At 44.3% G+C, this 14,087-nt stretch overlaps 1 protein-coding gene across 2 annotated transcripts; it reads right to left on the bottom strand.

Annotated features, from left to right (window-relative positions):
* Positions 1-3,695: 3,695 nt before the first annotated feature.
* On the bottom strand, positions 3,696-10,288 carry CD59 (CD59 molecule (CD59 blood group)). Of its 2 annotated transcripts, none has more exons than XM_072865164.1 (4): positions 10,232-10,288; positions 7,618-7,690; positions 6,842-6,943; positions 3,696-5,325 (listed from the first exon to the last, which is right to left on the bottom strand). In XM_072865164.1, exons 2-4 carry the CDS (start codon positions 7,679-7,681, stop codon positions 5,132-5,134), a joined length of 360 nt encoding a protein of 119 aa, XP_072721265.1. In that variant the 5' UTR covers positions 7,682-7,690; positions 10,232-10,288; the 3' UTR covers positions 3,696-5,131. The 2 variants fall into 2 exon arrangements, with proteins under 2 accessions (XP_072721265.1, XP_072721266.1); XM_072865165.1 differs by having other exon boundaries at positions 10,216-10,274.
* Positions 10,289-14,087: the final 3,799 nt, after the last annotated feature.

The following is a 14,087-nucleotide window of genomic DNA, read 5'->3' as shown; positions in this document are numbered from 1 at the left end:
CACGCTGCTTGCTGCTACTGCAGCTTCCATTTGCTAGCTCCTTCTTCATATGCCTACAGGGAAAAATAACTCCTTTGTGAACTTGTGCCCCAAAAAAGGGGATAATGGTTATGAGAGCAATGAATATTGAGAAGTAGATGCAGAGAAGAATACTCTGTGACGGTTAGATGGCCATTAGTATATAAATGATGTGTATTGGCATAAAAAGCATGCTCAAAGGTGAACAGCTAAGGATGAGGTTTTAGTCATGCCACTAATTCAGAGCAGAGCAAACCATTTAGATAATTACAAAACCAAACCAAACCCAGCCAATAGGGGCAAGTTACCCAGCACTCTCTGCAGAGAGCAATAGGGACATTTGCACAGTAATACAGCAGTTCACCCTGAATATATTTTGCGTTATCCTGTATCTTACAGGACACAGCTAAAGCACACAAGATATCTGGCACCTGCACTTCCCGGTGAGGATGGCATAAACTTAGGAGTCCCTGGGGTTCAAGCTCCATTTTGTGACACCCACGCCAAAAACTGGGAATAACCCCAGGCACCAGTACATGCTGGGGGCTGACCAGTTGGAAAGCAGCTTTGCAGAAGAGGACTTGAGGGTCCTGGTGGACACCAAGTTGAACATGAGCCAGCAATGTGCTCTTGCTGCAAACAAGGCAAATGGTATCCTGGGCTGCATTAGGCAAAGTATTGCCAGCAGGTCAGGGATGGTGATCCTTCCTCTCTGCTCAGCACTAGTGAGACCACACCTGGGGTAGTGTCCAGTTCTGGGCTCCCCAGTCCAAGAGAGGCATGGACACACTGGAGAGAGTACAGCAAAGGGCTACCAAGATGATGAAGGGACTGGAGCATCTCTCCTATGAGGAAAGGCCGAGAGAGCTGGGACTAGAGAAGGTTCAGGGAGGACCTTCTCATCCTAGAGAAGGTTCAGGGAGGACCTTATCAATGTACATAAATACCTGAAGGGAGGGTGCAAAGAGGACGGAGCCAGGCTCTTTTCAGTGGTGCCCAGTGACAGGACCAGAGGCAATGAGAACAAACTGAAACATAGGAGGTTCCCTCTGAACATCAGGAAACACTTTTTCACTGTGAGGGTGACCGAGCACTGGCACCGGCTGGAATCTCCATCCTTGGGGATATTCAAAAGCTGGCTGGATGTGGTCCTGGGCAATTGGCTTTAGATGGCCCTGCTTGAGCGGGCGGGTTGGACCAGATACCTCCAGAGGTCGCTTCCAGCCTCAGCCATTCTGTGATGCTGTGACTGCCCACCAGCCCTTCAGTTCCTTGTATTTAGCTGTTACAACCGGAAAAGAGCTAATTCCAGTCCATTCAATAACCGTGCCATAATCAGATATAAATAAGTCAAGAAATTACCATACACATTAACCCTACTGTTACACAGAGTGAAAAAAATCATTGACTTAAGAACAGGGACAATAAGTAAAAGTGCACAGTCACGAGACTACCGAGGCTATACACACAAATGACCCATTACTGCCACAGAAAATTTAACAGCCCAATGACTTGTTTGCTCTGTAGCTCCGAGCAAAGATGGAGCCGTCTTTAAAGTGTATGCAAACCTAAAGCAAACCCAATTATTTCCCCTGATGTGATACCTGTATGCAGAATTGATCACTGGCACCCTGTACTATATTGTCATACTATCACTAAATGGCATTATATTTGATCTAAGGTTTTGATGGCTCTGGTTACCCATTTTTGAGGGCTGGCCATCAAATCTGGACATAATACAGCAGCAGTGGAAGACGTGCCAATGTTCAAGCAGCAGCCACTGTTCAACAACTCTTTCTGCAGGAGAGAGCTCACCAGTCAGACCAGGCTGAGAAGACACAAATATATATCAAAACATGAACCCTTGCATCACCATTTAGCTTGTAAAATGGCATGAGATGAGAACCAGCATATATAACTAATCTGCCTTTCCCAGGAGAGGGACAAAAGGGATGCTTTCCACTTGAAATCTAGTCTTTTTTTTTTTTTTAAAGTTCTTTGCTATCATAGCAAATTCTCTTACTTTGCTACATGCATTCTCACCACAAGAATTAAACAATGTTCCTGTTGATCTTTACAAAAGAAGTGGCCTTCCAGAGTGCAAAACACAAGGACTTGTTGCTCAAGCTGCTTCTAGAAGGAAAGGAAGGAAAAATATGATAGATTAGACAAGAAAGTGTTCAAGGCTATCAAAAAACAAAAATGGTTGTTCAAACTATTATCAGACAGACAAAATACGGAGCTTGTTTTTGCGCTTATTAAAAAAAAAACTTTACATGTGCAGATCATACAGCAATCAAACAGGTTTAAAAGTGCCAACCATCCAAAGAGAGACATTGACAATATAGCAGAGCAGAAATGGTGTAACCAAGACGGTTTAAGAGTAAGGAATCTATCAGCTTGTCTAACACAAGATACCTACAAACCTTCCCCCAACTGAATATTGAGTCAGTGCTTTAATACCACTTTTTCATCTAAAATGAGCAAGAGCTTGACAAATGGTGGTGCATCAGTGGAAAAAGTCACTGTGCAGAAATTACTGTCTTTAAAGTGTCTGCTTTTGTTAATCAGATGGGAAATAAAAAGATGTGGGAAATACAAGAGAGTGGGAAGTCAAAGACTGTTTTCTTCTTTCCAGCGAAACATCAAATCACGATTTCTAGTACCTGTTGGATTGAGAATGCACATCAAAAGGTTCAAAGTATAAATAGCCTGTGAGAGAGGAGGAAAATGTCATTCTTCAGTTGTCTGGCTTCACAAGTATCAACTGAAATGCTTTCTATTCAACTTGGCCACACACTTCAAGCCAATGGTTTCTATTAAGATAATTTACAACTTGGGGAGTATCACATGTAACCATCTTCCCTCCTGAAACAGATATTAGAAGTTAGCTAAAGCTAAGAACTAAGGGGGGAGAAGAGGGAGGAGAAGAAACAACCACGAAGAAATCTAGTCAGTACACAGGAGAATAAAAACATGCGATAGTGGAAAACTGCAGACAGGATTGCCATGCTTCAGCTGTTAAAGCAGTCACGTTGGGAGAACTCTTTTTTTTTTTTCCCCCCCCCAAATCATGGCATATTCGTATCTCCAACAAGACAGTTCTCAAGTAGAAGAGATTGAAGGACCACGTATGCTACTGCTTCCCCCCAACGCCACATTGTTGTTAGTTCACCTAAAGAAAGATCATTAACTCTTATTTCCAAGCACAGAATGGTTTGGGTCAGAAGGGACCTTTAAAGGCCATCGAGTGCAACCCCCCTGTCATGAGCAGGGACATCTTCAACAAGATCAGGTTGCTCAGAGCCCCGTCCAACCCGACCTTGAATGTTTCCAGGGATGGGGCATCTACCACCTCTCTGGGCAACCTGTGCCAGTGTCTCACCACCCTCATCATAAAAAATGTCTTCCTTACATCTAGTCTGCATCTCCCTTCTTTTAGTTTAAAACCATTACCCCTTGCCCTATCAAACAGCTCCCTAAAGCAATTAACCACTCTGCCAAAACTAACCGACTACACGTAGCACCCATCTCCAGAGAAGTGAGAGAAATCTACCTGCAACTTGTTGAGAGTCTCTGGATGGGAAGTGTGGATGTGTCTCACGTGGAAACGACTAGTTATATCCAGCTGTAAATAGCACACTGATAAATAACCGCACTCTCCACATTTTCTTTTTTGACATTTTTATTAATCAAAGACAGGATGACTTCCATATTTCAAGTGATCAGAGATCCCAGGATGCTTTCATAGCTACGATAAACTTAACCAAAAGATACATTGCAGAATACATCATGGATTTAGAGTAACACCCTTGTTATGACTGGGTGAACTGGTGTCACTGGCACCCTGCAGAGCACAAGCGAGGGTCCTCAGAAAGAGAATACGCCTTTGGCAACGGACCACGACTCTTGCAGGGACATGCCAAGAGCTCCAGCAGAGAAAAAGGAGAATTTGACACTGTACCTGACTGAGAGGGTCCCTAAGTACTGGAGAAATATCAAAGGTCTGTCTCCACCACTGAGGCAGAGCAACGTACAGAATATTTCAGCTTCAGACCTCTTACACATACAAACCGAGCGGTTTTTATTCATGCTATATAAAGACATGTATATTTTGTATTGGCATTTATAGAGTTGCATAAAAGTCAAAATGTAACGTTCTGCAAGGTTTTGTTTCATACTCTGAGGTGGAAGCTTGAAGGGTTAAGTTTACATATCACTGTTCCCAACAAAAACCAAAAGCTAAGTATGTGGGAAAATAAACTAGATGTGCCATTTCAATTCCTTAGCATTTTATAAACAGTTTTCAGTATACCAAGAAATACTCACTGCAAAGCACATGCTTAGTTAAAATCCTAGACATGGATAAAGTATAAGGAAAAAAAAAAAAGCAGCTAGCACATGTTGTCTGCATGCTCACAGAAATATAAAAAGAGGGAAAAGTGTTTCTCACTTATAGCATTATTTTGGTTTTGGTTTGAGAAATGTAGATGCTTTCTCCCAAAATAACGGTACTTACAAGGTTGTATTATTCATTTGTATAAAGAAAAAAAAAATGTTACAGTGATGGGAACAGAGTCTACATCACTTGAAACTAAGTATTTCCATACTCATTATGAAGACTGGGGCAAGTTTATACTTACGATCCAACACTTCTTGTGTTAAGGGCAAATCTACTGCTTGGTGTATGACAAGGAGGCATCAGAGAAAAAAAAAAATGAAATCCCAACCAAAATTAATTACAATTTATGGGACGGTAAGAAATTATAGTTTTCCAGCATAAAACCTATAGTATTCCTTTCCTTTCACAGCACCCACTGAAATTTGCCCAGATTCTCCACAAGATAACACTACTTCATAACAAGTTATTTTCCCCATGAATATGGCGGGCCAAAATACCCGAGTTCCCTATAACTGGTAACAATATACGTCTCCTTCCCATGAATGGAGACAGTGATTTAACAGACTGAACCTTAGCAAACAGAATTTAAAATTTAAAAGGTAATGTTTCAGCCCACAGTTAGGAACTAAAAATGCAAGAAGTACAATTCAGAAAAGAGTTAATGATTGTGTACAATTTCAGCTTGAAAGTACGGCATACAAATCAGGATTATTACAGAAGCATCCATAACATGGCCATTACAGAGGCAATACTGAAGGCTGCTTTGTTAACCCCAGTAATTGTGCTCTCATTACACAAGTCGCGTTGGCAGCAAAAGAATTCAAAATTATCCAACTGGAAGAATTCAGCAATATCATTCACACTGCACTGGGATGACTTCCAGCAGGAGGAAGTTCTCAATTTACCTACAAAAAAAAAAATTAAACAGATTAAGAGAATAGTGAAAGTAATACCATTTTTGGTACGGAGAGAGAATCGCTGTCTAGACTGCCACATACTCGCTTTTTTAGCTTCAAGTGTTTAGAAGTTTCCAGATTTGCCTTCACTAGGAATTTAGGAGTGCAAATAGCGATAGCAAGCCATGGTCCTGCCTCTGCAGCACTCTCTTGTAGCTCTTCGCCAAAGGTTAAGAAAGATTTCTAGCTCAAGCTAACCAGTGCTTCCAATTCAGTCCAAATGACCCACTTTGACACAGGGAGATACAGGGTGGAGCTTGAGTGACACCTGCTCTGAGGCTCCTGACAGAGAAAGACCGTGCATCACCATCTAGCCCAACTTGCATTGCTCTTGCATTGTCCTACAGCACGGGCATTCTCCCTCCACAAAGCTCAGAGCGAGTCCAGTAACTCAAGCTAGTTTTCATGCTGAAGACAAGTCCTGCTGGATCTGACCAGCTTCACTTCCAGAAACAACACGCAGAAGACAGAGCTTGAAGAGCAGAAGAGTCCTACCCTTCTCTTGCTCATTCCCCTGGACACCAGAGATCAAGCAACTTGTCTTCCATCTTCCCTAGCTTGACACCTCCACTACTCGACTCCTGACTCTGACAATGGACAACCACCACAGGCTGCACACTAGAAAGCCTACAGATTGTGCTCAAGAGGGTTTAGGCTCAAGAGAAATAGCAAAAGAGAAAATTCCTCAGGATGCAAGCAGCACAGAGCAGCGTCAGAAGCTTTCCTTCCTCCATGCCAAGTCATGAGCTTTAGCAGGAACCATGCCAAAGAACAGAGCAGTCCCATCCCATCCTGGTTCCCGCTGTCCAAAACCAGCCCAACAGCCTTTCTAGGGCAGAGGGAACCAGCTGGGAAAGCAAGGAGATTATTTCAGTAGACTCGGTAATTCTGTTTTTCCAACAAAACTCCTGTCACTCGTAGTGAGAGAGTTACTTAAATGTTATTTAACAACTAGAACAGTAACTCTGTGCCCTGAATATCCTTAACCATCTTCCTGAGATGCAGGTGACTTCACCCTCAGGATAAGATAATTTATTTTAACAGTGCCAATTCACAAATGACTGAGTCTTCATCTGCAGGTTTATTTTGCAGGTTACACATGCTTTATCTGTTTTTAAAGTGTAACAAATTCAGGGCAAAGGTTTTGTATCTTAAAATCATTGCTGTCTCTTGTTTTTTTCCAGCTCCCTTAGGTGGTGGGTTTTTTTGTTTGTTTGTTTTAATCTGGATATACAGATATCTGTGTATATGCTTGTACAAGTATAAATCAGCTATCTAAATCATCATTATCAGTTGCTTGGGAGTCAAAATATATCAATTTACTATAAGCATGACCTTCGAAAGTATTCGCAACCTTCTTTTGAGTGAGGCTAAGAACTGCAGGCTAAGGCCAGATTAGAAGTGTACAGGCAATGAAAACTGATACAACCGCGTTTATTTAAGGTCTGTAGGACAGTATACGTACCAAATTTCATCTGCAAGCAAGTATCTTCATTTGCTAAGCAAGTACTATTGGTCTTGCACAAGGAAGGGCTGTTCTCACAGTGGTAACACCTTAGGGTATAACCTAAGAAGACAGAGGTTTATCTTTACTGAATAATAAAGTACTGAAGCAGTAGCAGCATTAAAAAGGAAAAGAAAAAGAAGAATCACTATCTGCATCTAACTGTCCCAAAACATATGCCTGGTTATTAGACTCAAGCTAAAATTTACAAGCTTTTGTCAGTGTACAAACTGAGACTGGCAATTTTGAAAGGAAGATTTTGAAGCATGGACTTAGGTCATTTTTAAAAACACTCACCTGCATGTCCCTGCAGAATAATATATTAAATGTTTGCTCCTTTCATCTACTCTTAAAGGTTGCCTTTTCCAAAAGGACAAACAAGAAGAGACATTTTTAGCAGAATTTTATTCTATCCCTTTTTTAATTTCATCTCATTTCTCTCTTGTGCTATACACCCAGTTTCCAATTTACACAACAGGAATCCAATCTTCTAGCAGCAAAACACAGCAGTCTGTTGCCGTATTAAGCAGTATCATATTCTGCCCCCGATTCTCTCTTCTGACCAAAGACAATCAGCAACAGAACCTAAGCCCTACTTCAATAGTTACTGTCATTCCCTAAAGTGGTATTAAATAATGCAGGCCTTTTTCATTATTCTTCCTCCTCCAACATTTTTTCTATTATTTCCTCAGCCCTGTCATAACATTACATCAGGAAAGTACCTCCCTTGTACTCACCACAACTACAGAAAGCAACCAGAATAATGCAGGTGGTTAGCACAATGCAGTTCATCTTGATCATGCTTCTTCCCTAATTTGAAGGCATAAACAGATGTTACATGTTTATTTTGTTTAAAAGCTACATGAAACTAGAAAATGAAACTACATGGTGAGGAATCAAGGTTTCAAGACTTGATTCAGTACAGAACTGAAAGCATTGGCCAGGAAAACCAGTGAAAAAGAAGAACAGTAACTTTGCACTTTCCAAGAGAGGATTTTTATTCTGAGAACTGAGATCTGAGCCCGACAGGCTGCAGATGGGTCTCCTTCCTCCCCTCTGGTTACACCATTCAACAGGCCTCCCTGTTCCTTACAGCTACAAATGCACCTAACAAAGAGAGGCCATTTAGGACTCGAATGCCTTTCCTCTTACAGCAATTCCCCAATAACCCTGGAGCCAGACTGTGCTCCTTTCTTCTCTCTCATGGGGTTGCAACAGATTTGTCTGCACTAAGGGGCTTTTTGCCTCTCCTCTCCCAACATTTCTCCCTCTCACTGAGGTACCGACCCATGCAATAACCCACCAAGCGCCTGCAGTGATGGCTCGAGCCCTCCGTGATTACTGTAATCCAGAAGTGAGATAGGAAGCTCAGGAGTTTTTTTTAACGTAGGCAACTCCAAAGCAGGAGTTATTAGATAGACTTCTGCACATGGAGTCTCAACTACAAACAATAATATCTACCACTAAAAAATCTCTGCTATTGCGGAGTAGGCTATTCAGAGTGGGTATCAAGGAGACACGGGCGGGGAGAGAGGGAGAGAAGGACCGTACTTGTGCTAGGAGGGCATGAGTTCATGTTTGTCTTCACAGCCCAAGTGGGACTGAAAGTCCCAAAGAATTAAAGGCATCCAAATAACAAGTTTCACTTACGATAAGACTGCAGCAAAACAGTCACATTACTGTTCTTGACCCTGTTAATACTGCTTGAAGCTATTTCTATATGCAGCTAAGAGTCTAGCGTGGCAAACCGTAATCATGTTGGGATGCAGATTTTTCCTCCCAGAAGACCGACTGTGGACTTGAAAAGACAGCTTCATAGTAAAACAATACTGAAATCCTTCTCAACCTTAAGTCTAGTTAATTCTTCTACTGACAAAAAAGAAAAAAAACACACAACAAAAAAAGCACTAACTTTTTTCCCCTGTCTATATGACCTACTCTTGAGCAGGAAAACTTAAAAAAAGCAAACCCGTAATGCGCAGGATGAGATAATTTTCTGGGGTAAACAACTTTGTGAGAAGCCTTCCAAGACCAGAGGCTCATCCCACAGCGATGTGAATCTGCAGGAGTGTCATTAAGTCTCGTGGTTAAAGCGAGAGCCATTCTAGGCAGCAACGAGAACCTCCCTGGGAACCTCTCCATCTTCCAGGAGCGCTCAGTCACCCAGCGGTGTCAGCAGGGTAAAACACTTTTGCCTTTTAGCAAAACCAAGTCACGACCAGAATAAATATAAGGCAGATTAATAAAACCCATCATAGCCAACATAATAGCTTTGCCAGTAGTAATTCAACCAATCTATTTTTGTGAAAATGAGTAATTTTTTCTGGACTCCTGAACGACAGAGATGAAACGAGAAAATTTTAGCTTTAAAGGAAAAAAGCTAAATTATAGACAGCAATTCACAACATGTCTGAAAAGAAACAAAGCAGAAAACATTTCCTAAACTGAATTTTCTAAATTGCTGTTGTAACTCAAGCATCCGAGCAATCTCAATGACAAGAAATAGCAATCGCGACAGCAAGAACGGCGTGTTGCCTTGGTTGTGGAACAGAAGAATTTCTCCGCAGTCCCACCTGGGAGAGCACACGTACGAGCCCAGGCTGCTACTTTCATCGTAACCTCAGAGCAGAAAGAGGCAAGAAAAGGGTGACTAGGACCACGAGCCCCATTCCTGTGGGGACCAGGGCGTTTCAGCAGCTGCTCAGGGACGCACCACTTCGCCTGCAGCCAGCAACCACCGGGCAGACGCAACCTGGCTCCGTCCCATCTTAATTTTTAAGTTAGCTGCAGCACGCCCCAGGCAGTCCCTGCGTCCCCCCGCCCTCGGCCGCCGCGATCCGGCCGTCGCTCCGGGGGGTTTCCCCCGCAGGAGCCCCGGCTCCCCGCGGCCGGCGGGACCCTCGGCCGAGCGCCCGGGCCGCCGCAGCCCGCCCCGCTTAGCGCACTGCGGCGCCGCTCCACCGGCGTGACTCAGACCCGCGGGCAGCACGGCAACGCGAAAAAAAACCATCCGCCCCCCGGTTAATACGGCAGAAACACCGCCTTCCACCCAGTTCCTAGGAAAAGCCCTTATCTGTCCCCGCCGCACACGCCAGCCCCACCGCCGAGGACCCGTCCTTCTGCCCGCGCGTCCCCTCGCCCGCCACCGTTTCGCCTCAGCGGGCAGAGCCAGGCTCCCGCCGAGACGAGGGGCTGCCCCCCGGCCCCACTGCGCCTCGACGAGGCGGGGGGGGAGGGCGCCGGGCTTCCCCGGCTTCCCCGGCTTCCCCCGCCCCGGCAAGGAGCGGCCCGGCCCGGGCAGGCGGCTCCGCCGGAGCAGCCCGCTCAGCCCTTACCGGCCCGCTTTCCCACCTGCTGCCCCGCCGCGCCGCACCGACTGTGGAAGGGGCGGTGGCGGCGGCGCAGCCTCTGTCGGCTGTGCCGGCCCCGGGGGCGGAGCGGGGCTGGCGGAGGGTGAGCGAACCCCGGCTGCGCCGGGCTGGGGCAGGCTGTGGCGGCTCTTAGGCTCGTAGCATGCTTTGGACTGGAAGGGTCCTTTACAGGTCATCGAGTCCAACCCCCCTGCAAGAGCAGGGACATCTTCAACGAGATCAGGTTGCTCAGAGCCCCGTCCAACCTGACCTGGAATGTCTCCAGGGATGGGGCATCTACCCCCTCTCCGGGCAACCTGTGCCAGTGTCTCACCACCCTCATTGTAAAACATTTCTTTCTTAACTCCAGTCTAAATCTGCCCTCCCGTAGTTTAAAACCATTGCTCCTTGTCCCGTCACAACAGGCCTTGCCAAAAAGTCTGTCCCCATCTTTCCTATAGGCCCCCTTTAGGTCCTGGAAGGCTGCTATAAGGTCTCCCCAGAGCCTTCTCTTCTCCAGGCTGAACAACCCCAACTCTCTCAGCCTACGAGGAGAGGTGTTCCATCCCTCAGATCATTTTCATGGCCCTTCCCTGGACCCACTCCAACAGGTCCATGTCTTTCCTGTGCTGAGGACCCCAGAGCTGGACACAGTACTCCAGGTGGGGTCTCACCAGAGCGGAGCAGAGTGACCGAATCACCTCCCTGGACCTGCTGGCCACGCTTCTTTTGATGCAGCCCAGGATATGGTTGGCCTTCTGGGCTGCAAGCGCACATTGTCACCTCACGTCCAGCTTTTCGTCCATCAGTACTCCTACAAATGTAACTCTTCTATATACACACATCCACACCACATATTTATGCATATAATGCTGCGTAGTACCAGCTCTAACAATTTTTCATGGGTCTTGATGGATGAAAGGAGAGATTCTTCCCCCGCTTCATTAAGTATAGCTGTCCTACGCTTAATTTCTATCCCAGTAGCTAAACCTGCACTTTGCACCCACCCCTTGGGCACACAGAAACTGGGTTTCAAAAGGTGGTGGGAGGCTCCGGCGCCACCGTGACCCGTGTCCCACGGCTACTTCAGTGGACAGAGCAATGGAAGAAGAAAACGGGATTAGCTGGGCTGCAATCAAACACTCATCACCCTCAAACACTTTCTTCCTAAAGCAGGATGGGGCCACGCCCATCATGCGTCCCCACTTGTGGTTAAATAAGTGATATGAATTAATAGATGGGACTAAGGAAAATTATGAAGGGTTTTAGAACACACAAAGGGAAACAACCAGGAATGGAAAGTGGCAGGTTGCTCCAGAGGTAGCTCATCTAAACATTCATAATCTAGAAAAACATTGAAGGAGAGCAACAGAAATGTAGTTGAGGACACCAAAAGTGGGGTTTTTTTGTTATATTAAGAGATTTAGATCAATGCCATTTAGGAAAAAAAAGTTGACTTGAGTACAATATGAAATACCTGTAACTACCAGTTGTATTGAAAAAAGTATTCTGGATTTATTTTTTTTACCACAACTGCCAATTCATTTGTTAAACCTAAAGTAAACCCTAAACCACCCAGAACTTAAATCAGGCTGTTGGTGTGTTCCAGTAGTTAAGATGATTATGAGTCAGCTCAGCATGTGATCTTATAACGGCCTTTCAGATTTTACCTCTGTTTAAGCCATAATAAAAGCAAAGGGATGTAAGAGTAAAGACGCTTGTGGGTTATTGGATGTAACTTATTAAATGAGAATCCACTCAATTAAGACTTGATATAAAAAAATCCCTTAATTTATTAATTCACTTAGAAAATTTTGCAATGAGGAACTGGGACCAAGGAACTTAACTCCAGCCATAGCTGAACATTTACCTGTTTTCCGAAATCTGGGAACAGTTCCTGCTACAGAGGATACATTTATTTGTATTGTCACAGGTAAATGGTATTTCCAAGCTGGCCTGAATTTTCCACCTTCCATTCTTGGCATAGATGATGAGAAATTACTTTAAACAATGACAAGGAAAAAAATCCAGCGCTGGAATAACTTGTGGAGCAGCTTTTGGGTTCGTGGGGTTTTTTTTTTTTTCCCCACTGGCTGGCACACCACTTGTTTTTCTCTTCTGTGCTGCAATCACAGCAAAGAAATGAGGGCCAAAGGTTCTCTCCATTAAACCATCCAGTCAGCAAAAGCCCACAAAAATGCTGAAGGAATCCTATAGTGCACATATAAATATGAGACTGTCAGCGTAGGCCTTTTCCATGAACAAAAACCCGACTAGATTAGTTACATATTTGCATTGAGTGTGCTAGGTTTTTAACCATATGCTGACTTCATAGATGTTCAACAAGGCTTATTTAACCTTGTCAAGAGAAATCCTAACCAAGCATCAGTATCAGTCAGGATCCGAGTCAGGAGAAGCTCATAGAACTTCAGGCTGAACCTGAAGGATGGTGGCCAAGGGGAAGGACATATATATGTTGTATGTTATAATCTGTGCATGCGTATTGCACAGATTATAACCACCATAGGAAGCATTTAGCAGTTGGGTGCGCTATATTGCCAGTTACCAGTACACCTACCCACCACCTGCTTGCTGAATCAGCCAGGGCACTGGTGAAGTGCTGTCTTCTGAAGCAGGATCTTGATTGACTCAGATAGTCAATTCTCTCCTGCTTTCTCAGTGAAGATTTCTACAGTCCAGCAGCGCTGGCACACATAACCGATCCCTTGTTTTCTTCAATAGACTCATCTGCTTCACTTTTCATACCAATCTGGCGTAAACTTCAGAGTTTTGGGTGGGGTGAGGAGAACCACTGGCACAAGCCCTACTTCAAATGCGCGTAATGAAGAGTTAGAATACTTGCAGTAACACTGCATCTGGTAACTTCAGGCAACATGCCATGTGCTAAAATAGCTGCACGAAGCAATGGAATAACCATTTTCCTGTTACAGAGACATACACTTTTGGCACAAGAATGGCGACATGCCATTCCCCCTACCTGATACCTTCTCACTTCATACATCTGCAGTTTGCACGAGTCCTGTGACTGCCAGTTGCGCTTGGATCAGAGGCCTCAAACCCTCACATCGCAGTGCTCAGAAGTTGGCAGAATAGCACTGTCCTGTATCTTGGCTGCTTCTACAGTAAGCAATAATTATAGTTTCTCTTTAACAACCCAACGGAGAAACACCCCCTGAGAAGAGTAAAATCGCCAAAAATTGGGAGTGTTTCTGTAGAGCCTTGTGACCTTCAGCTGGTATCACTTAGCTAGAACATACAGATCCTGGTAAAGTACCAAGCAAGCCTCCAACCATGAGAGTGATCTGTCCTTAAACACACAACAGACTTACAGCACTGGAACAAGTTTTACTTGCACTAAACCCTTTTTTCACTCATCCTTTTAAACAGATGATGAAATTTATCTGAAGAAAAAGCATTACACCACAAACATTGCATTTTCCCCCCTCACAGTTAATACTGAGTAATCCTCAAAATGGAAATGTTTTTAAACCACTCCAGCAATTCACACCGCTGTTCAGACTTCTGTGAGGGACAACACAGTTTCCTGCTTCTCTAGATGTTTCACCTGAACAGCTGTTGTAGGGATCATACTCAATATTTGCTTTTCTACCTTGTACCACTGTGGAAGATCCAAATGCTGCGTGGCACTAGAGAAAGATGAGCACGTGGAGAATCTAATACTATGACTTGTGAAAAAAACAGGCTTTCTGGATGAGCAGTAATTAGTCAATAATGGAAACTTTCAGTTGGAACCACAATATGCTGGTTTTCCTCACAGAAGGTCCTAAACCTGGATGTGAAAAAAAGAGGAACTGACTACAGCAATGCTAGTTAAA

This window comes from Ciconia boyciana, chromosome 6, assembly GCF_034638445.1.
Source record: "Ciconia boyciana chromosome 6, ASM3463844v1, whole genome shotgun sequence".
Classification (NCBI taxonomy): Eukaryota; Metazoa; Chordata; class Aves; order Ciconiiformes; family Ciconiidae; genus Ciconia; species Ciconia boyciana.
This window is presented reverse-complemented; position numbering and strand designations above follow the sequence as displayed.

Excerpts from the sequence above, each read along its gene's own strand:
- CD59 (XM_072865164.1), bottom strand. The coding sequence starts at position 7,681 with ATGATCAAGATGAACTGCATTGTGCTAACCACCTGCATTATTCTGGTT. Across the intron at positions 6,944-7,617 it reads GGTTGCTTTCTGTAGTTGTG|GTTATACCCTAAGGTGTTAC; the intron begins GTGAGTACAAGG and ends CTGTCTTCTTAG. Across the intron at positions 5,326-6,841 it reads TTGCTTGCAGATGAAATTTG|GTAAATTGAGAACTTCCTCC; the intron begins GTACGTATACTG and ends TTTTTTTTGTAG.